We start from the raw sequence: 22934 nt of genomic DNA, 5'->3' as shown, positions 1-22934 counted from the left end.
AAAAGTTGCTTTTAAAAAATATTTTTAAAAAAAACTAATACTTAATTAACCATATGCTAATGAGTCGTTCCGTTTTACGTGCGCGAGGGATTAGCTCTCATCTCAAGCTGCCGAACAGGCGAACACAGCCTTTGGACTGAACACAGAAATTTACTTACCTTGAGGCGTACGTGTTAGTTAGAATGTTACTGCAGCCAGTGCGAACCATCGTACCGCCAATGAGCCATTTCCACCATCACTGTGTGACCTTCATTGCAAGAAACATTACCCGTTTGCACATTAGTGCATGCATGGATGATGAAAGAAATAACATGAAGTAAATGGGAGTTTACCAGCCATGCATGCATCAGGAATCTGGCACGCAGGCAACGATCGCCCTCTTAAGCAAGTGGTCGCAGAGAAGGATATCGTATGAACGTCCTGAAGCTTTTAAGGTGTCAAATACTCCCCAGTGCTATCATTTTTGATGTTGCTGCTGCTGCACTGTCGTTCCTGTCGCTATTATTGGTGATAGATCCAATGCGACTTCTCTGGATGTGTCGTTTTATCCCTTCTGCATGCAAATAAGAATTGTCCACAAAATTCAAAGTCGCTAGGTACAACTGCACTTTAATTTCACATGCAAGAAATCACTGTGTATTCTTTGGACACGACACTCCGTAACTAGATAATCTATATACATTAAACACCGTAAGTGAATATTCTCACAGCCAAGGGTCTACTCAAGTTGGTTGTCTGTTCAAGCGACACCATGAGATGAAAATCCAAAGCAGGTACTCTGTGAAGGACAACAAAAAGAGGGAAAGAAAGAAATACCTAGAGAAAACATCTCCAGCTAGATAGACCTCCCGTCACCATTCACCACCAATTTCCCAGTGCAAGATCGAAGGGGTAGAGGCCTAGCTAGCCCAAGGTGTCGCTTGTAGATATGTGGCAACCGCACCACCCCATGTTATACCAAGCTAGACTTTTGAGTGTTCATCATTTTCCTCCATAGAACTGATACACAATTACACATATAGGACCCTCCTATAGGTCCTTTCCTAGACAACATGCCTTTATTTTCCTCCAGGGTTACACACCTACACAGGTTTGCATTCTGTACTGCATATATAGCTCAATCAATCAGTACAGGATCCAGCTATGTACAAGTAGCCTAGATAGGTCAACACCGCCTACACATCACGTCCATTCTAGGTAGTAGGGGGATCGAGATCCAATGATCCTTCTCTGATATAGTGCGCATTCCTTATGTTCAGATTGAGGAGGCATTTGGACTGGAAAGCCTAAACTCCGAAAACCTTCAGAGGCAGGAGCATCTTTGTGAGGCCCAAGCAAAGGGTGGAAGAGCAGTACAGATTGTACAACGATTGCATTACTGATGGCAGGCTTTGGAGCAAGGTGCGCCAGTTAAATCCTGGTTCCTCTGTTCTAGACACGCAAGAAAAAGCTGGGCACCTAAACAGGCTTCAGCACAAGAGGAACCCACGGGGTCTCCTGGCCACATAACTATACATGCTCTATCCCCAGCAGCGCAACAAAACAGATCACCCACACAGTTTTCAGGTCAGAGATTGCAGGGGCTAACCTTAGTTTCAGCACCAGCCTATGATGGCCGGCCCCTTTGGGACACACCCATGTGTGGTCATTGGACAGTCTATATGATGCAGTGCAGCCCATCTGCAGCAGCCAGTGTTCTGTTCTGCATGCACACAACGAAAATGGTTAATTAAAGACCAAGCAGCATCAATTAGGGAAAATACATGTCAAATTGAGTATAGCAAACAGTTGCTTCTGCTAATTCAAGTCCCTGTGGAGGTCCCGGGCTTCCCTGGAACAAAGTGTACATTAAGTTTCAGATGCCACGCTCTGAGAATCTTAGCAGTTACTTCTAGGCCGAAGCTATATGATCACTCCATGTCAGTGTCATCAGAATATGGAATTCAGCAGTTTTCAACCCATTAGCCTGAGCATCAGAGCACATAGATTTCTCAATGCTACTGCTTTCCAGGTGGGATGTAAAAGTTAATGAATGATTGATTCCCCATTATTCAGAAAAATGTACTTAAGTGGCAAACTTAGCATGCATTTATACTTTTTACGATGTTATCATCTGATCCTTCTAAACTCTGTGTATTATAATAGACGAAATTTTTGTGAAAATTATGATTGCGACTTCACAGGCATGCAGAAGCAACCACTGTATGTTCATTCGCGAGAGGTCCGTGGAGATACACCAATGGTACAGGAAAAAGTACCATATATCCTCAGAGAAAGACAAAAAAGTCTTGGGCCCACGTTCCTTATTCTCTCAACTGAGAGGAATCCAATGTGAAAGACACTAATTCAATCATCTATTTGCTATTTTACTTTCATTTTCGGACCTTCTAGTTTTGTCGAATTGCCTAAACAAGTGGGGTATGCTTGGACTGAAAACATTTAGGCTTGTCAAAACTAATAAATAAACCATTCCCCCTTCAGTGTTCATAGGTAGTCAAGTCAATTTCACATCTCTAGACTGACAGTTGACGATATTTGTTCACATGTACAACAGCAAAGGAGGAACATACCACTAGCAGTATTTTTTCCTGAACCCACTAGCACTAATTAGTGCTTACAGTCACAAGCAATGAAGATAACAACGATACTTATGATTCAAAAGCAAATATCTCTTTCTGATTATGTATGCTGTTACTTGTAAGAGATGTTGGCACAATCATATATGGTGGTTAGTGGAAAAGGCAAACATCTAGCACATAGAGTCATGTGATAACAAGTGAGCTTGAACAAGCATAATGCAGAAGGTAGATTTTAAATATATACACATTATATTATGTAATGGAATAAATAAGCAATTAAATTAACTCGACAAATTACCTCATAGGTGATATGTAAAATGTAGACGCTGATGAGTTCAACATTTCAGATTGCCTTGTTTTAACTGAGTATCGTCACCATGACACCATTGCATATAATTATTGTATTGCAGTGCTATATAAATATTCTCACTACGAGTCTATGACCATGCCAGAGATAAAGGGAATTTCACTGACTGAATGAGTTGACGTAGTACTGCTTCCAGGACAATGGAGAAACACACAAAACCCTGTGATGATGTTCCCCAGTTCCCTTTGTTTGAAGCCATCAATATTCATGATAAACATGAGCTCACGCTTGGTTGCAGCCCAAATGATTAGGTACAAGATTGCATAGAGATAATGTTTGTAGCTTTAAGCTATTAGCCTTTTTTGTGTCCATTTCCAAGAGAGAGAGTCTGTGCATGCTCTGAAAATAGTCTTGTGCTGTTGCACATTTCATCACGAGGAGCTCACAGCACAATCCAAGGCCTGGATTGATCAGTTAAAGTATACTATAGAAAGGCTCAGTACCCAAATCCCCTAGGCGGTTTTTTTGGATTCAATGTTGGCATTCAATGGATGATAGATTTATGTTGGCATGTATGTGTTTTTTGTAGGATCTTCTATAAAACTTCTCAGATTTGCATAGGTTTTCAGTTGACCTAATGCGAATTATAAAGCGCATAACTTGTTTTTCCTTCTGATATAGTATAGTATGTTCACTTTAGCATTTTATTAGTTATTTACAGAGTATGTACTTAAATCCGTTGCAAGACACAGGCAACATGATATAAAGTTAATAAGCAGACTATCCATCTGGGACTAAAAGTTATCTACGATAAGCTTAAGTTTATTCCAGACCAAACAATCCTTAGCCCAACAGCATAGCTCCAAATTTTCTAGTCAAAAATAATATTTTATCAAATATCAGAGGCCTAGGAAAAAACGATTTACCTCTAATAAAAGAGCCAAAATTTATGGACTAATTAAGTTTTCTGACCTAAACAAAAAGTAACCATGCCACAAAAAGGAATCCAAGAATAATCTTACAACACTGTCACTCACAAATCGGAAGAACCTTTTACTAAGCCTACTTACCAATGGTTGGATCATCCTTACAGTCCTACTCCTAATGCTCTACTGGTTGGTCCATTTTGAAATTGCTAGTACCATATTTCTCAACTAAGGGTGAATGCAAGCATTTAAGATGCTTATTGTTATTGCAATCTCTATTTATATAACCAGTTTTTAACTTTGAAGTAGCTTGAAATTAACATAGTAGTATAATGAATCCTTTAGTGCAGACATGACCAGGAGGTACTGATATCACTACTCTCTGTTATCTCCAAGATCCTTCTTTTCCAAGTCTACCATCCAAATTAACTATGTGAAAGCATATAGAGTCATATGAATAAATCCTGAATGCTACAGCATATTCAATGAACCCTACCTGGTTTGCAACAAATGCTCTAATGGAGCTGCCTATGTATGGAAGATTTCATCTTATGAAACAAAACTTATAGTGGAAAATAACACCAGAATCAGAATGTTTTGTAGCTGACTAGATAATTCAATCTACAAGGGGCGCCACCTAGCAGTTCTCATCGGTATCTTGGAATACCAAATTAAGCATATGCATTGAGATGCCTTTTGCAAATGTACTAAGGCTTTTAGTCATATACTCCCAGTCATGGTCCTCTGTAAAATGGCAAAGCAGAAAATGCACAGTTTGTAGTTGCGAACATGGTTGATTAATGCTATAATGTAGTAACCCCCATAAGGAGTGTGATTGTAAGCAAAGAGCCCTGTTATGTTGACTGGTGCACAGTGTCATCACATGGATTTAAGAAATTATTTTGATAATATGGAGTTCACACTTTCATGGTAAACATACTTTCCAAATCCTACAATAATTGATTGAATCAAACACAGAAAGCAGAAAAGTTAAGAGTAAAACAACTTACTGGTGTAGAAAATGTGGGCCGCTGATATGTGATAGCCTTGAATTCGACCGCAATAGGCCATTGTAACCTGCAAAACAGCAGCCATTGCAGATAAGATAGTCCCAAGTACACTAAGTTCGCAATACAGAGATTATTACCAGGAGAAACACTTGTCGCACCTATTTCGTCGAACACCTAGCGCGCCTCCCTGCGAGCAGAAGATTGGGCACCCGTCGGAGCCCAGTCACACCGCCGTTTCCGATCATCCAAACCACAGGAACGCCCTACACCAGCAGCGCACGATGGTGACAGCACGCCCCGTGCCTCGGCAGCGAGGGGAGATGCGAAAGGTGGTTCGCTGGCCAGCCTCGCCGCCATGCGCGGTGGGAACGGGAGGAAGACGTGGAGCGCGTCGAGCGGGTAAGGTTGCGATGTCGGAGAGACCCGTGAGAAGTAGGCCTGCCGCGTTGCCGCCCGGCGCTGAACGGCGGAGGCAGCGGCGACGGCGCCGGCGGCATCGTCGCGGATCGCGAGTTCTGTGCGGCCGGCGGCGCGGCGTGCGGTTGTTTTTTGGGAGTTTGGAGTCTCGCGGGGAGCGGGAAGGGCGCCGCGGCGCGGTCTCCTATTGTGCCTCTCCTTCATCTGATCTGTCACTGACATCGCGGGCCCACAAACTGACACCCTCCTCGTCGCCACACTCCTCGCACTAGCAGTCGCGCTCTCTCCCCTTCTTCCCCCACCCAATCCACACAGAGAGAGCATCGCGCGGCATGGCTTCCCCTTCCTCCCTCCTCTCATGGCCTCACCGCGCAATCTCCCTCTCCTTCCAACCCAAGAACCCCTCTCCCTCTCCGGCCACCGCCCGTGTCTCCGTCCAAGACCCGCCGCCGCCTCCCTCCGACGCCAATCCGAGTCCGGGGAGGTCGAGCAATACGAGCAGGTACGTCTGGGTCAACCCCAACAGCCCGCGCGCCGCGGGGCTCGCCCGCGCGCGCGCCGGGTCGGGCCGACGCGCCCGCCTCGCCGCCGCGGCGGCCGCGCTTGCCGCCTGCGAGGCCGGGGAGGCGCCCGTCGCCGCGGCGCTGGAGGCCGCGTTCCCGGAACCCCCGTCCGAGCAGGACGCCGTCATCGTGCTCAACACGACCTCCGCCAGGCCCGCCGCCGTCGTGCTCGCGCTGTGGTGGTTCCTCCGGAACGCCGAGGTTCGCAAGGAGGTCATCCTCTACAACGTCGCGCTCAAGGCCCTGCGCAAGAGGCGGCGCTGGAGCGACGCCGAGGCGCTCTGGGAGGAGATGCTGCGCGAGGGCGTGCAGCCGGACAACGCCACCTTCTCGACCGTCATCAGCTGCGCGCGCGCCTGTGGCATGCCAGGCAAGGCCGTGGAGTGGTTCGAGAAGATGCCGGACTTCGGGTGCTCGCCGGACATGCTCACGTACTCGGCGGTGATCGACGCGTACGGCCGCGCCGGGGACGCCGAGACGGCCCTCCGCCTGTACGACCGCGCCCGCGCCGAGAAATGGCAGCTGGACCCCGTCATATGCGCCACGGTGATCAGGGTGCACTCGAGCAGCGGCAACTTCGACGGCGCACTCAACGTGTTCGAGGAAATGAAGGCGGCCGGCGTCAAGCCAAACCTGGTCGTGTACAACACGGTGCTGGACGCCATGGGCCGCGCGATGCGGCCGTGGGTGGTGAAGACCATCCACAGGGAGCTAGTCAGCCAGGAGGCGGTGCCCAACAAGGCGACGTACTGCTGCCTCCTCCATGCGTACACCAGGGCGCGCTACGGCGAGGACGCCATGGCCGTGTACCGGGTGATGAAGGACGAGGTGATGGACATCGACGTCGTGCTGTACAACATGCTCCTTTCGATGTGCGCCGACATCGGCTACGTCGAGGAGGCGGAGGAGATCTTCAGGGACATGAAGGCCTCCATGGATTCCCGGTCCAAGCCTGACAGCTGGAGCTACTCATCCATGGTGACCCTCTACTCCTGCACCGGCAATGTCGCGGGTGCGGAGGGCATCCTGAACGAGATGGTGGAGGCTGGCTTCAAGCCCAACATCTTCATCCTCACCTCGCTCATCCGTTGCTACGGCAAAGCGGGGCGCACCGACGACGTGGTCAGGTCATTCGCCATGCTCGAGGACCTCGGCATCACCCCGGACGACCGGTTCTGCGGCTGCCTCCTCACCGTGGCGGCCGGCACGCCGGCGGATGAGCTGGGCAAGGTGATCGGGTGCATCGACCGGAGCAGCGCGCAGCTAGGCGCCGTGGTGCGGCTCCTGGTGGACGCCGCGGCGCCCAGCGAGCCCCTGAGGGAGGCCGCCGGCGAGCTGCTGGGCGGCGCGCGCGGCGTGGTGAGGATGCCGTACTGCAACTGCCTGATGGACCTGGCGGTGAACCTGAGCCAGATGGAGAAGGCCTGCGCGCTGCTGGACGTCGCGCTGCGGCTGGGCATCTACAGCAACGTGCAGACGAGGACGCAGACGCAGTGGTCGCTGCACCTGAGGGGCCTCTCCGTCGGCGCCGCGCTGACGACGCTGCACGTCTGGATGAGCGACCTGTACGCGGCGCTGCAGGCCGGGGACGAGCTGCCGCCGCTGCTCGGGATCCACACGGGGCAGGGGAAGAACACGTACTCCTACAAGGGGCTCGCCACCGTGTTCGAGTCGCATCTCAAGGAGCTCGACGCGCCGTTCCACGAGGCGCCCGACAAGGCCGGCTGGTTCTTGACGACGAGCGTCGCGGCCAGGCACTGGCTGGAGACAAAGAAATCGGCAGAGTTAGTAGCGGTGTAAAACGCAACAATGGAGTAGGAATATATAGGATTTTTTTTTTGTTGGGCTTTTCGTAGTATCTCAATTTATGCAGGTGTTCTCAGGTTTTCTCCCTCCACAGATTTCTTCTAATGGTAGATGCTCAGACTTGCATATACTGTTGCCTCTGCTTCCATTGACAGAAGAACATCAGTCAAATTCCTCATTCAATTGAAAATAAAAAGCGCTGTTAACATTAGGTTTGGCATGCAGTCAATAACACAATCTACAGCTTCCATTCAGATGTATCTGCAAAGAGAGTGGGCACTGATGAAGAGAGAATAACTGAATAAGCTGGGGCAGGACCAATGACCAAATAGACCTGATGTCAACTGACAAAAGCAAGCTAGTGCTAGTACAAAATTAAACACCTGCAGAATATACATGAAACAAATTGGTAACTTGGCCAGTGTACAACACATGGATTTCAAAAGAATAAATGATCTCCCGAACAAATTCCCAGTCTCTTAGCCAAAAAACACTAATATAAGATTCAGTGGGAAAAAAACATCCTTTTACAGTTTACTGAATACATCCTAATGAAATATGCCAAAACTACAAGAAATGCAGGTTTGGCTATACCAGCCCCTATCAATGGCAATGCCAGCTAATTAAAATACATCACAATGTATTTTGAGGATAACTTAAAGCCGTACGACAAAATTTTTGTACCAATCCAGAGATGCAAGCAGTTCTCTTGCTGGATGAGATCTGCTATGTTCCAGCTCGTCAGTATTCACCAGCTATCAGGGCAGACATCACATCATGAAAAACTTGCTGAGACTGTATATTCCCCATGAAATTTTCTCATCAATCAAGAAATTCCAGACCGGTAGCTGTTGGTGTCAGGCCATGGTTAGCCAAATATTGGTCATTGAAGAACTTACTTAGATGCCTCATCCCACTGTCACAGAGAATTGTCACAATTGTATGTCCTGGACCTAAATCTTGAGCAACTCTTACAGCACCAACACAATTCATGGCTGAAGAACTCCCAACGAACAGCCCATCATTTTTCAACAAGAACCTAAGTTAATATTTACAAGTAGATTGAGGTTAGATAATTGAAATACATTTTTAGCTTTTCTTTGAATTATCTTAAGATAAGAGAATAAACAACTATGAGCTTCCTGCTAACTATGACACAGAAGACTGATTCTTTTCATCCTTTTTGCTTCAGTACTTGTTTATTACAAGCGAAATGTGCAGAACTTTGATTAATGCTTATGATGATTTGTACTAAACAATAACAGTTCTTGCATGGAAATTTCAGATTGTAACTCCTAAGAGTCAGCGAAAGCACTCGGTAAGTACATACCTTGACATCTCAACAGCTTCCCTATCTGTTCCCCGGTAAGCTCCATCCAGTTCCGCCATCATAAAATTTTTTGTAACCCTGTTGATTCCAATTCCTTCAGTAATAGTGTCAAAAGGATTCTTCAGCCTTTTGCCCTCAGCTTCCTCTTTTGTGTACATCACCCCTCTAGTAACCTTATTGAACAGACCAGATCCAGGTGGGTCCATTAAGAAGCATTTGATGTTTGTGTTCTTTTCCTATATTTGATTATAGCATAGGCATAAAAAAGGTCTACATGTGAGAAAGAAATATACAGAAGAAATAACATAAGAAGCATGCAAACCTTAAGATACCGTGAGACTCCAGCAATTGTGCCACCAGTGCCAGCTGCAGCAACAAAGGCATGCAGTGTCCCTTTACTTTGTTGCCATATCTCAGGACCAGTCCATTCATAATGGGCTCGGTAGTTTGCCATATTCTCAAATTGGTCAGCAAAGAAACCTCCCTTTGAATCAGAGTCATGATCACACTTCCCGTTATATTGTATTTCAGAATTGGCTGAACAGTTAGTTAGTGCCTTGTTTGACTCCCCTTTGCTTGCTGTTATCTTGCTGTGCATTATTCTAGTATTGACATGCGCTGAACCATTAGTTTCTTTGTACCTTGACTCTCTCTGGGCCGCTGCTGATTTGTTTGCTTCTAAAGCCCTTCTTCTAGCAATATTGACAAAATGGTCCCTATGTGTAATTGAAACAGGGCGCACTCGTTCAACTGTAGCCCCGAGCGCCTCGATTATTTGAGACTGTGAAAAGAGTTTTAGTAAAACTAAACATACAGGAGCATAAGCAATTACAGGCTTTCTGATGTTGAAATACTGTTTGTACTTTGGAACAATCTTAACAGAAGCATCTAGCATAGTTTAGTTCAGCTAGCCATGAAAAAAATGGATAACTCAAGTAGCAATCACAGATACTACACCATGGAGTATGTTATAAGAATTATGAACAGTATGTGACTTACTACCTTCTCAATGGCAGCATCATCAGGAATAACAACATGACATTTGCAGCCATAAGCAGGAGCAACAATGGCCAAGCTAATAGCTGTGCTTCCAGCACTCCCCTCTGTTACTGTACCACCACAGAGAAGATCACCAGATTCCAGAGCCTGGTAATGACAAGAGTTCCAGGATCAAATATAAAGGATATGATATACGGTTGTTAGTATATAACAACATCATAGGAACCGAAATTACCAAACAACATGACACGGAGCAAACTATCTCATGAATCCATGATTCATCTGGTGAAATTTGAAACAAAAGAATTTAGATAAAATCCTATTACCTGTTTGTTTCAATCCAATAATACTAGAAATAAAACCGCATAATGTTTTTCCCATGAGTGCTTTTTTTCAGAACTGCAATTCTAAAATTGTTGGGTCACTGACAACATAGTTTTACAGGTTCCAAAAGATGATGGAAAAATCTTGATACCACCCTGTTATCGACTTCCACCTTACAATTGCTTTTTGAAGGATAGACAACTACAGGCTAGAGTTAATACAAGTAAGCATTTATCACCACATCTTACAATAAGGAGGAAGTCAACTAATTCCTGCTCTCAACCTCACAAAATGACTGAAGTAGAAAGTCCAGAGGTAGAGATTCTCAAAAGATGCATATACAGGTACTTTCTCAAAAAAAAAAAGAAGAAGAAGAAGAAGAAAAGGCAAGTACATGTAGCCAACATTACATGAATCGGTCACGAAACCTCAGAAGGCAGTATAACAAGAAAGTTCTGTTGCAATTCATTCTACGCTTGAACAAGGTTTTGCCGCAATTCATTCTACAGTTGAACGAAGCTGAAACTTTTGAATGCTATGCAAGAGTAGTATCTGCGGAACTAATCTGAACATACCTCATATTGTATCTCACTCAAAAGAAATACTCCATTTTATGCAGCTTTTCATTAAGGAAATCATACTCCAGCAAAGTAGCAATTCTGAAACTTTTCTCCGTGAGCTGTACTTCTCAGCTACCCCATTCAATCTATCTACAAATTTGGATCAATTTGAACCAACATGAACAAATTACCTCTTCGATGATCTTAACTGCCACACGGTCCTTCACGCTGCCTCCGGGATTCAAGAACTCGGCCTTCCCCAGGATCTGCAACCCAACCAAAAGCAACACCACCACTTCATCAGCTCAACCGAACCAAACCAAACCAGCCAGTAAAACCGGAGCCACAAACACGGACGCACCCCCCGAGTCTACCTCGCACCCTGTGGCGTCGGAGAGGCTGTTGATGCGGATGAGGGGCGTGTTTCCGATGGCCTCCACGAGGCCCTTCCGCCGCGTCCGCCGGCCGCTCGAGCGGGAGGACCTCGTCGTGGGCCCGACCCACGGCAGCTTGGCGCCGTCCCTGTGTAGGAGGAGGTAGCACGCGAGCAGGGATACGGCGGCGGCTGCTCCCGCCGCCGCCGTCGCAGCCGCCATCTCGGCGGGGGGGGGGGGGGGGGGGGGGCGGTTTGCGCCTTCTACGGTTACGGGTTTGCACGGGACGAACCGACTTCGGTTCAACTGAGAATTTTTTTCATTTTAAAATTTTTACTTTTTTTAATATTTACAGAAATATTGTACCGATGAAAATATATTGACCCTACCGCTTTCGAGGAGGGCAGCAAGGTGACGTGAGGAACGGACAAGATGAAAAAAAATTTAGAAAAAATACATTTTTGGTAGGGCAAAATTTGCATTTGCCTCCTTCAGCCCTTGCAAAGAGTGGCAAGGGACCTCATTGCAAAATGTGCACACCGTACCGCCCTCCACTTGGGCGGCAGGAGCCATTTCTCTAAATAATTTGGATGATATAATATTTCTGTAAATATTAAAAAATAAAAATTTAAAAATGAAAAAAAAAACTTCAACTGACGCGGATCGTGTTGGGCCCAGTGGTCAGAGTCAGAGTTTGCATCCACGTTTGGAATTTGGGCCTTCTTGCAAGCTTGGGCCTGAAATCGCTGTAAAAATTCCAGCCCTAAATTTTCGAGTTGGGCTGAAAACGACTGCTTGAATTGGATGGACCTTTTTTTCTAATAAAATACTCATCTATATCCACAAATATAAGGGATTTTGGGTTTGCTCACTTTTATGCCAAAACTAAAGTTTAGTTCACGCCAAAATTCTAAGTTTAGTTGAAATTGGAACGATGTGATAGAAAAGTTGGAAGTTTGTGTGTGTAGGAAAGTTTTGATGTGATGAAAAAGTTTGGAAGTTTGAAGAAAAAAATTTGGAACTAAACTTGGCCTAACCCTTTCAAATTTTGGTAACATCAAACTTTTGATAATTTTGATAATACCAAACTTTAGTAGGGTAGAAGTGTCTGGGTGTTGTTTGGTTTGTTACCATGCCAACCATTCTTGTATAGTGCCATGTGGAGAAGTTTTAAGAAAATCATCAAATTTTGGTAGGTAAGGTGTGGTACAGTATTTAGGATGTGTTTAGATTGCTACTTTGCGAAAAATTGACAATGCCAAAGTTCGGTATGGTTGAACACAGTAAGAAACTGAAAAGCCCCAGTTCGTTTCATTTATCGAAAAAATATAAGGGATTCTAAGATGTCAAGAAAAAAGTACAACAAACTTCACCTTTGTTTTTCATTCAATACCTCAACCTAACACTTATTTTATTTACTTCATTTCTGGTAAATATGCCAAAAGTACAACATACAACTTGTAGTTAACCTGCGCGAACACACGAAAATTACTGACTTGTAGCAATAATTCTGGAACAATTCTTTGCCAAAAAAAAAATCTGGAACATCTGAAACAAAAAAAAAACAATTAAGAGAAACACCCTTCACTTATATTTCTATTTGCATTTTTGTTACATTGCATCAACTTTCTTTATTTAATGAAACAAACCTTTCCTCAAAACACTACAAATTGAATCTGTTTTTTTACAGGCACAAAATGCACTTGTGAAGCTTATGGCATGATTTATATGTACAAGATATAACAAAGACGAAGACCATTGCCGGTTCTGTTGTCCAAATAATCTCCAAAACTAAAATATTGAAGAAAGCTTCAGAGAGGCTCACACGCTTTTCAAATAAGTCGCAATGATGCATCTGTATGAAACAAAGAAAGAACAATGTCAGAGAAAAACAGTCTAGAGTGTCCTATATTTTTAACTTTGTTAAAATATTCAAAAGCAGAGAGATCTCATGTGCAAATTAAAAAAGCAGAGAGATCTCATGTGCAAATTAAAAGGAGAAGTTGTATACCTGTACATGGTAAGTACCATCTGTTTTCTATTATGCATTATCCACAATCCAAAAGGCAACCTTCAAATTTCACAGCTGTCCTTGGTACTTTTTACAGCATCAGAATCATCAGCCTTTCCCTCGTCCAATTTCCTCAAATCCATGGCTTCTTCATGTTCGCTGCACTGCACCCCACAGTCACCATCTGCATGCGAATCACCCAAATGCGCCTTGTAATTTGGGTTCTGTTCTTTGTTCTCCTTGCCAGCATCATCAGCCACCTTGCTCCTATGCGCCCACAGATGGCTTCTCACAGGACGTTCTCCTCTGCCACCAGCAGCAACGCTCTTTGCTGATCTCGGGCTGTCAAACCGTTTAGCAGCAGCATGCCTGTTCTTCTCTGCAGCTTCGGTTTCAGAGCCAGGTTGCTTATTCAGAACTTTCCCTGACACCGATGCCCTTGGCTGAGACGCCGGCCTTCTCTTGTCGGCGCCGTCAGCTGAGATGATTGGTCGTCTTGGCTGAGACGATGACCTCTTTGGAGTGGCTTGCTTGCTAGTAGCGTTGTCCTTATTGCTAGCAGACGTGTTGGATGATTCATTTCTCATGTCATCTTCCAACGCCTTGAGCTTCCTCCTGAGCTTGTCCTGGAAAAGGAGCCAAAGTTTCAGACAACGACATGGAGAAATTAATTGGGTGAAAAATTGATTGAAGTATCTTTGCCACGTTTCTCACATTCAGCTGGGCTTCTGCCTTGGCAGACTTCTCGGCCATGGCAATCTTGTCGCGCAGCCGTTGAATCTCTCCCTAGACGGTCATTGTGAAAATGACAAATAATCAGATGATAAATTGAGAAAAATCTAGTACAAAGGCCAGTAAAATTTGGAGGCGCCACCGTGTGGTGTACTTACCTGCAGGAGCCTCCGTTCCTCGAGCCATCTCTTGACAGGCATCAGCTTGTCAGCATCGTCCTTCCACTCGTTCGCGGTCGTCGACGCGACACGGTTGACGTAGACCTTGGCGCGAGCTAGCTCCCTCTCGAGCGTCCTCTTCTCTTCCTGCAGGTTGAAAAAGCTCGTCAGAAACTAACGTAATCAATCCGTCTTCTGAATACGCTACCCCCTCCGTCCCCAAAAAAAACTCCTATGGGACCTCTCCTAGGACAACGAATCTGAACTACCCTTTGTTTAGATTCGTTATTTTAGGAGGAGTTGAGTTTTTTTTGGGACGGAGGGAGTACATCGCTACTCATGTCACTCACGTTCAGCTTGGCGGCCTGATTCTGGTAGAAGCGGACAGCGTTGGCAACGTCTCCGGTGGAGAGAATGGACTCCTCGAGCTCGGCGATGGTGTGCGTGAGCCTCTCGATGTCCAGCACCTGCTGCCTGTTGCTCTTCTCCAGCAGCTTGTTCTCCTCCTGCAGTCACAAAGACCAAAAAATCAAAAATCAGTTCAGGCTGACGAAAATTAATCTAGCTGATGTGTCAGTGATGGATTTGCATGTGTGCTAGCTCACATGGTAGATCTCCATCTGTTTCTTGAGCTCGATGTTCTGGTTCTGGACGTCCTCGACGATCAGCGCCCTCTCGAGCGCGCTACGCAGGATGTTCCCTGCCTCCACCAGCGCCGCCTCCTTCAGCTTCAGGTGCCGCTCCAACGCCTTCTTGTCATCCTGGAGCAATGCAATCTGACAGCCGAGACGAGCAGCCACAATGTCATCATACAGAACTGAAGTTAAACTGAATTGTCCTGGTAACTGATCGTCAGGCAGCTGCTTTAGTGCAGTTTCAGGTGTTACCTCGTGCCTGTATGCTTTGATGTCAGACTCCAGGGGCGCGATGATGGCGTCGAACGGGACGACCTCCTCGTCCTTCTGCGACGAGTGGATCCGCCTGAGCGTCGCCTCGGCGGCGAATTGCGCAGACAGCGCTTCTTTCCTCTCGTTGCTTAGCCTCTTCACGTCCAGGTTCTGTTGCACCGAGAGAAAAGCTCGTTAGTATCGTAGAACCGTAGAATTGGTCACCTCCCTCCGTATAATATTATGAATTGTTCCTAATCAAACCTATTTAAATTTGATCGAGTTTACAGAAAAACTTAGCAATATCTACAACAGTAAATTAGTTTTTATTAAAACTAACATCTAATATATTTTAATAATAAGCTTGTTTTGTGCCGGAAATGTTGCTATATTTTTCTATAAATTTGATTAAAACTTAAAAAGTTTAACTACGGAGGGAGTAGCAATTAACATATTTAATTTAATAATCAGTTGACTAACTAACCTTCTGCTCGAGCTGCTTCTCCAGGCTACTCAGCTTCTCATCCTGTTTCTTCAGCTCCTTGGTCAGCTGCAGAGACATACACAGTACACCGAAGTGGTGTCAGTACAGTGAGTAAGCTAGTGACCGGGGCATGGCTTGCCCAATGTTGCATCGGTGTTGATTGTTGGAGTGGAAAAGTGGGGGTTTAGCTTGGAAACAACTCAAGCAAAATGGTAGTTAATTACATTAGTTAGCTCGTGAAGCAAATTACCTCAGCAATGGCCTTGTCCTTCAGGGCTTCCGTCACCTTTAGGCCTTTAATTTCGCTATATGCATGTCCTAGCTCTCTGTCCTTCTCTGCAGGTTTAAGCACGAGCTAGGCGTGAGCATGAAGCTAGATTCTAACATTAATTTAGTTCAACTGCTAGTTAAAGACTTAAAAGTTTGAATTTCTGAGACCATGTCGATGTACAAAACGTATTATTTGAGTAACTTTTCAAATTTCATAGTTATAAATGATGGACTAGAAGATTATACTGATAGCTTATTTCTCTTGGGTCTTTGACCCAAAACGAACAAAAAAGGATAAATTATTAATCCTTTTTATGTTTGTAAACAAAAAGATATTTTACTGCTCCTTGTTTGGACTTCAGAGTGAAATTGAAGTAACTAGAGTCATCAATGAACTGATTGAATGAGACAGATGACAATAACAGCTTTGAACAAGGACCTTTTGTGCTAAAAAGTGTAGAGTTCAATCTAAACATAGTATTAATGACTGATGCAGTGTGAGAAAATCTTTAGGTAATTCTGCTACCGGGAAAAGGGTATATCAGTAAAACGTTTAGGTCACAACTAAATTGAATGGCAGTTTGGCGCCATTTAGATCATGAAGAAATATTTTTAGTTCCTAGAATGATGCATGATGAATATCATGATTCAACAGTAGTACTCCTATATGTCTGACAAAATTGACTAGCTAGCCTGAAATATTTTCTGCAAACTAGAGTTCTAGAAACAAGTGCATTCTGCCATCCAACCAGGGCTTAAAATTTTGGTTCTTTTTTTTTTGAGAATTTCGGGCCCCTATAAGAACCTTTTTTTTCAAAAATTTTACCGTTTTGTGAATTTAATAAAATTTATTGAAATTCAGTCAAAAATTTTCACAAAATTCAAATTATTTTTGTTCTGAAATATTACAAAATTTCGAAAATTTTGGTCCTCCTGGTAGATTGTGCTCACCGAAATTATAAAGCCTGCATCCAACACCACGTTAATTCTTCTTGCCCTTTATTGACGTCCTACCAACCGTCCAACCAGCCATACTAAAATTTTCAGGGTTTTGTCACACCTATATCGTAGAATCTGAGCAAATATCTCTTGTAACCTACAAGATTGGGTTACTTAGACCACTTTTTGGTGTCTATTTTTTGTCATAGTTGGAAAAGCTTGCATCATGGATAAGAAAAGGCGGACAAAAGAGAGATTTTTTCTTTCTTTCTGAAAAAAAATATGGAACTGTAGCATGCCCTGATTCCATCTCAACAAATTGGTGCTTGTCAAGTTAATGTATCTGTTCTTCTAAAGAATACTTAAAAAAATGACTTAGGTACGAATAGTTTATCTAAAACTACATAGTACATATTCACGCTCAATTTTTCTATTTCCTACTTCACCAAGACGATCACAGCGATCGTACTACGTTATTGTAATGAACTGATGTACTCAAATTTTCAGCCTACTTGTGAACTACAAGTGTCTGACTATGTCTCAGTAACTGATACAGGGAAGGGGATATGTGTCCATTTCGCTTACAGTATCACTACTGGTACAGTAGTACTTGATATGACCAAAGCGTGAATTGAATGACTTATGTTGCAAGGTCATAATTAACTAGGGCTTCAGTTTGATCAATCAGTATGTCATATGATTAACCATTTCAAGCTGGCGAGATGCATTGAGATGCATTGCACCACGAGGCTTAAACACAACGATCAAAAACTGACGGTGGTTTATTAATTAGCTATATAGCCAAACGAGCAAATTAATTACCTCTGAGGAGATTCTCCAGCCTGTTGAGCTCGTCGACGACGGGATCAGGATGGCCATCGAACGGAAGCATATCCTTGCTGACGCCATGCTCGACGACCTCTCCCAAGCTGCCCATCGTCGCTCGATCGACCTCCTCCTGTATGTCCTCCTGCCCTGCCTTTTGTACACCTTTCTTGCAGTTTTGCTAGCTGCTAGCACCTAGCACACAAGATAAACCCAATCAGCTACACTCTATCTGTCTATCTATCTATCTATCTATCTATCTATCTACCTAGCTAGTTTTGTTTAGCTAGCTATATATGAAAGCCCAGTTGATGTTCTTCTTCCCACCTAAGTGGAAGAAAGAATGCTCGCAAAGATCACGGCTGCCCCCGGGAGCTGAATACTTGCAGTGGTTGCAGTGCTGCACGACTAAGCGAGAGTGGGTTTGGTTGGATTTTATGGAGGCGCAATGCGTGGGGTTTCTTGAGGAGCACCCCATTGCTGGGGCTCGCGAGCGCGCGAGAAAGGAAGCCGACGGTGCAAGCAGCGGATGGATGGATGGATTGGATGGAGGCGGGAGGAGTGCGGTTGAAGCAGAGACAAATGGAGCCGCGGCCTCACGCCGGCTTTGCTGCTGCTGCTGCTGTTGCATAGTCCAGAGCTGGCACGAGAGCGACGCCAAAAGTTAACTTCTGCGATATGCCGATGTATTTTCCCTTGGAGAAAATCCAGTACTCCTGCAAAATAAATATGATTGTGGTTAAATATATGTGAAATCTGAGTAGCTAATACTCCCTCCGTAGTTTTAGATTATAAGACGTTTTAACTTTGGTCAAAATCAAACTGCTTTAAATTTAATTAAATTTAAAGAAAAAAATTAGTAACATTTTTTACCCAAGATAAATTTATTATAAAAATATATTCAATTATTGATTTGATGAAACTAATTTAGAATTATAAATATTATACTATAATTGTTTATAAACTTAGTCAAACTTGAAACAGTTTGACTTTGACCAAACAGTTTGACCAAAGTCAAAACGTCTTATAACCTAAAACGGAGGGAATAGCTAGTTAATTAACTACTGCTGTATATAACTTAATTAATGGTGTGGCACTGTAATTCTCTTGCTAATGATCGGGGTCAATATAATATGGTCCTAACTCTCGTCGGTGTGATACAGGGGTAACAAAAATCTTAGTAGTAACTTACTACACTAGTGGTGATATTTGTGTCCTTTTTGTATCTGTCCTTCTCAGAAGTTCATCGTTTTGTTGAAAAAAAAAATATGCTAGCATCATGCATCTAGTTAATGAATTAATTAATTGGTTGTTTGGTAAGACCTGGCAGTACAGGAGGATATGGTTAATTGAATGATAATCTCCTATTATGAACACGCCGGTTTTGACGAAAAGAAAGAAACCGTGTTAAATGCAATTAGCTGTAGCTGGCTAAGCTAAGATGAAGTGATATGAACAAGGCCTTCTCACATACACTGCACTGTGCTGAAACTGAAAGCATATCCATTATCCGTGTTTCGTAACCGTCACCGGTCGAGGGACAAACTATAATGGTGCGTGCACACTGGAAGGGTGCAACGGGCCAACGGCCCATGCTGATGTTGACCATGGAAGGAGCCTTCCCTTCGCCGTCTGCATCGCCACAAAATTACTCATTGGATGAAGTGGTGGCAAACTAGCTTAGCTTGATTAGCTCCTATGTGTGTTCCAAATGGCAGCTAGCTAGAGATGGAGGAAGCATTGCAAGCATTAGTCTTTAAGGGTAAGAAGATAATAAGAGGCTTTGCTTGATTGCTTCTGCTGTCATAACACATTTTGAAGCTTTCAAGCTACTAAAAACGAATCAACCTACCCTCTATATGACAGTCTTCTTCAGATAACCAAGTAACTGGGTACTGATTGGTGTGTAGTTTTTTTTTTCCTACTTAAAATATTGAATATCAGCAATCAAAATGCTTCAAATATTATAAATCAAGTCCAGGGTGTTCAACTAGTTTAGGTGGTCAAACTAAAACGTGTGAATATGTGTGAGGTTATTGTGGCCTGCCTTCTCTAGGTAGAAGCTTGTGTTAGTTAGAAGATGACAGGAGGAAGAGGATAAGAAGTTAGAAAACAAGCTTCCTGAATGGCCTGATCGACAATTCGACAAATATGATGTTATGATGTTGGAAGCATCGAACAGTTTTGTGCTGGACGGACTGAGACTACACAGTTCGTTTCTTCTCTTTTTTTTGCCTTTTCTAAAGGAGATGCTTCTGGCAACTTGAATGAAGTATTCTTCTTGTGGAAGTTTTAACTTCTCATTAACATCTATTTTTGCCAAAGAAAAACATAAAGAGAAGTGAAAAGAGGAAGAGCTTAATTATTCGATTATTACATGTCTATATTTTTCAGCTTGAAAGCAGCACTTGACAACTCCTTGAGTACTTAATTTGTTCACTAATACAGCACATTTCCAGGAAGTACCTAAACAAATTAAAAAATACTTATAATTATAGCTCTTTAGGTTACTTAAGTACAACCGGCTACTTCAACTCCCTCATGGAGCTGGACTAACGATAAATACTTACCCTATTTTACCACAAATTGAGCTAACTGGCTTTCATATATACTACTACTAGCCTATTGATGACGCCGCTGCCAGTTGTTAATGGTCAAATCAAGATTAACCACTAATCATGCTTGCCTAGTCAAATAATTTTGATCGTGAAAACGTGATTATTTTTTTCTAATTGCGACGCAGACCTAACCGCATGACGTGTTACTATTCCTGACTGGTTCAGTGCATTCCGCTTTCAATCCTCTGAGGCAGCCTCTGGATAATAGTTTTATTGGTGATTTTTATGATTAGAGGTGATAGTGCAGCACAAGAGGGTTAATTTGTAGGTGAAGCTCCAGTAAAGCTCATGCTGAGCCCAATGAAAACCAATTTTGTCACGCATTCAGGCTCACACATAGGCTCAGCTTTAAGAAATGTGACATGGACCTAACCCCATGATGTAGCAGTGTGTTAAATGCTCTTAGTGCCTTTTTCCTTTTCATTCCATTGCACCATAGGCTTTATCTACTGGGACTAGTATTGAGTGTTCCATTATTGTGAGGTTATGTGCTTGACAGTGGCGTTAATTTGTAGGTCAAGCTAGGGCAGTGCTGCTCTGAAATCTTCTAAGTATTCTAAACATATTGTATTTGTCAGGAAGTGCTCTGTATGCATATGCACTAAGATAAAGCATAGCCATGGTATTGCAGTGGTTTGGTGGATGCTTAAGTGGTCAGGCCAGGGTATTGCTTAATACTCATGGTAAGTAGATAACTCTATTCTGCAAATCTGTAATCATGTCATGCTTACAGAAACAAAGCAAAACTTTGTACAAATAATTTTCTAGAAAGCTTTGTGTAAAATAGCTGTCCAAACATCGACTGAAAAGAAGAAACGGTATTGCTATGACTGAGGTAACGATAAAAAACAAACTTACAGGTAGCATGTCTACTCTGATCCTAGGTAAAATTCTGTGCACCTCAGCAACAAACTGTTTAAAAATAATAATAATAACTCTCAATTTTTAGACCAAGTGATAGATTGATAGATAGGACATAGGAGTAGAACATGTACTGACCTCTGTTCATCAGATTTCACTGAACATGGCGCGGCCATCATCAGATGAGACAGGGTCAATTTCACATCACCCTCTGCCCAGATTTATGCAGGGTTTGTTTCTGTAGAGTTTGCTTTCGCTTCCTTGGCGAAACCTGATCGCCAATCCAACCTTCACATACGCATCGATAAAAATTTTCGTTTATTTCAACTTTTCAACAGACGCAAAATCTTAGAAATTTTGAACGGGAGAAATCAAGCAAAAGAACAGGGGGCAAAAAACAAAAAAAATTAAAAATCGCCGGAAACGAAGGAGAACTGGAGAAGCAAGAACAAACGAACCGACGCACGGAGATCGGCCCCTCCAATGGCTGCTTTATTCCGGCGGCGGAGGCGAGTCGACGGCGAGCGGCGGCGGCCGAAGGGCCGCGGAGGAGGAGACGATTGCGTCTCGATGACGGTTTGACCCCACTACGAGGTGGTCCCACATGTCAGTGAGACCCATGGCCCCGGCGAGTTATCCGCTAGTCCCTTTCCTTGCCTGGTCCTCCTGAGACGTCCCATCCAAAATGTGCGGCTGAGATTGCGTAGAAGTAGGACAGTGGAGTCGAGGCAGTTTTTTCGCGGAGGTCCTTCGCTTATTCGGTATTGGCGGTTGACTTCATGGGCCTCAAAGCTAATCGCGTTGAGAGATTCTTGGGCCTCATGCCAGCCAAGTTAGTGGACCTCCGTATGAGCGCGTGCCGTTTGGGCTTGACTGATGCCATTCGCTACAGGTGCTTTAAGATTGGAGTAAATTCACTTTTAATCCCTCAACTTGATGTGGAGTGTTGAATCATGTTCTTAACCGCAATATAATATATATATAACACGTTCCCCCAACTTGCAATACTGGATTACCCGAGGTTATGGGTGGAAAAAAAGCTCGGGCTCGTGAGCTCAGCTCGGGCTTGGCTCGAGCTTGGTTAGCTTGGCTCGGCTCGTAAGCCAAACAAGCCAAGCCCAAGCCTCCTTTTTAGCTCGTTGCTGAAATGAGCCGAGCCGAGCTAGCTCGCGAGCCGCTTGTTTTGGCTCGCGAGCCTAGGCCATCGTGTGTTTATATTGATTATTTTACTTTATATAGTGTTATTATTTGTCAACTTGAAATTTATCATTAAGATTTTGAAGAATTGAATATAAAAACTTATTTAAATTTTACATGTTGATGATTTGTTTTTACTTTTTTTAATAATTATAAAATATATATGAAGAGGTGTTTCAACAGGAAGGCTTGCATAGCTCGAGCTGGCTCGAGCCAAGCCGAGCTTAAGTTTTAGCTTGTTTCCCTAACCAAGCCGAGCCAAGCCAAGCCTAGTTTTTTGCGAGCCACTGCAAGCCGAGCCGAGCCAGGCGGCTCGTTTCCACCCCTACCCGAGGTTCCAGCATAGTTTGTGTCCAGTTTCAACCGACGTGACTAATTAACTACGATCAACTCAACGAGTTAGCATGGGACCTACAAGAGCCCTACATGTCAATCACCCAGTCTTACTCCTCTCTCTCTCCCTCTCCCTTTCTTCCCCATCTCTTCAGGCTGCCATAGCATGAAGAGAGGAGGAAGAAGACTAGGGCTCTTATATGTGGGGCTAAGTGGTCCCACATAGACTTGGCCCTAGTTAACCATAGTAAACATACCACGTCAATTGAAATCGGACAAAATATTGTTTTGAGATTTCAAATACTCCGGTATTATAAGTTTAAACACGTTATAGTTCAATGACGTGATTTAAACTCGACGTCGAGATAAGGGACAAAAACTGAACATATTCCTTCGAGATTCCAACCGCGGCGCCCCAGAGCCC

The 22934-nt window shown here is 43.9% G+C and overlaps 3 protein-coding genes and 1 long non-coding RNA gene across 6 annotated transcripts; 1 reads left to right on the top strand and 3 right to left on the bottom strand.

Annotated features, from left to right (window-relative positions):
- Window positions 1-414: 414 nt before the first annotated feature.
- Window positions 415-5391, bottom strand: LOC136355892 (uncharacterized). The gene is made up of 4 exons (XR_010740442.1): window positions 4981-5391; window positions 4823-4889; window positions 1589-1702; window positions 415-553 (listed from the first exon to the last, which is right to left on the bottom strand). It is a non-coding gene; the product is annotated as an uncharacterized lncRNA (long non-coding RNA).
- Window positions 5392-5504: 113 nt separating this feature from the next.
- Window positions 5505-7819, top strand: LOC4332063 (pentatricopeptide repeat-containing protein ATP4 homolog, chloroplastic-like). The gene has a single exon (XM_015775803.3). It carries the CDS (start codon window positions 5572-5574, stop codon window positions 7600-7602), a length of 2031 nt encoding a protein of 676 aa, XP_015631289.1. The 5' UTR covers window positions 5505-5571; the 3' UTR covers window positions 7603-7819.
- Window positions 7820-8048: 229 nt separating this feature from the next.
- Window positions 8049-11428, bottom strand: LOC4332062 (cysteine synthase 2). The gene is made up of 6 exons (NM_001417378.1): window positions 11196-11428; window positions 11013-11087; window positions 9941-10084; window positions 9261-9719; window positions 8939-9174; window positions 8049-8647 (listed from the first exon to the last, which is right to left on the bottom strand). The coding sequence occupies exons 1-6, from the start codon at window positions 11415-11417 to the stop codon at window positions 8431-8433; spliced, it is 1353 nt and encodes a 450-aa protein (NP_001404307.1). The 5' UTR covers window positions 11418-11428; the 3' UTR covers window positions 8049-8430.
- Window positions 11429-12542: 1114 nt separating this feature from the next.
- On the bottom strand, window positions 12543-21648 carry LOC4332061 (microtubule-associated protein 70-4-like). 3 transcript variants are annotated; one of them, XM_015775806.3, is made up of 13 exons: window positions 21439-21648; window positions 21119-21268; window positions 17829-18217; window positions 17499-17696; window positions 15718-15803; window positions 15468-15533; window positions 14984-15154; window positions 14702-14872; window positions 14447-14602; window positions 14097-14243; window positions 13921-13992; window positions 13207-13832; window positions 12764-13050 (listed from the first exon to the last, which is right to left on the bottom strand). In XM_015775806.3, the coding sequence occupies exons 4-12, from the start codon at window positions 17611-17613 to the stop codon at window positions 13269-13271; spliced, it is 1548 nt and encodes a 515-aa protein (XP_015631292.1). In that variant the 5' UTR covers window positions 17614-17696; window positions 17829-18217; window positions 21119-21268; window positions 21439-21648; the 3' UTR covers window positions 12764-13050; window positions 13207-13268. The 3 variants fall into 3 exon arrangements, with proteins under 3 accessions (NP_001404304.1, XP_015631292.1, XP_066164221.1); NM_001417375.1 differs by lacking the exons at window positions 21119-21268; window positions 21439-21648 and having other exon boundaries at window positions 12543-13050; window positions 17829-17907; XM_066308124.1 differs by lacking the exons at window positions 21119-21268; window positions 21439-21648 and having other exon boundaries at window positions 17499-17686; window positions 17829-17956.
- Window positions 21649-22934: the final 1286 nt, after the last annotated feature.

This window comes from Oryza sativa, chromosome 3 (genome assembly GCF_034140825.1).
Source record: "Oryza sativa Japonica Group chromosome 3, ASM3414082v1".
Classification (NCBI taxonomy): domain Eukaryota; kingdom Viridiplantae; phylum Streptophyta; class Magnoliopsida; order Poales; family Poaceae; genus Oryza; species Oryza sativa.
Note: the sequence above shows the minus strand (reverse complement) of the source record. Positions and strands in the feature narration are given on the sequence as shown.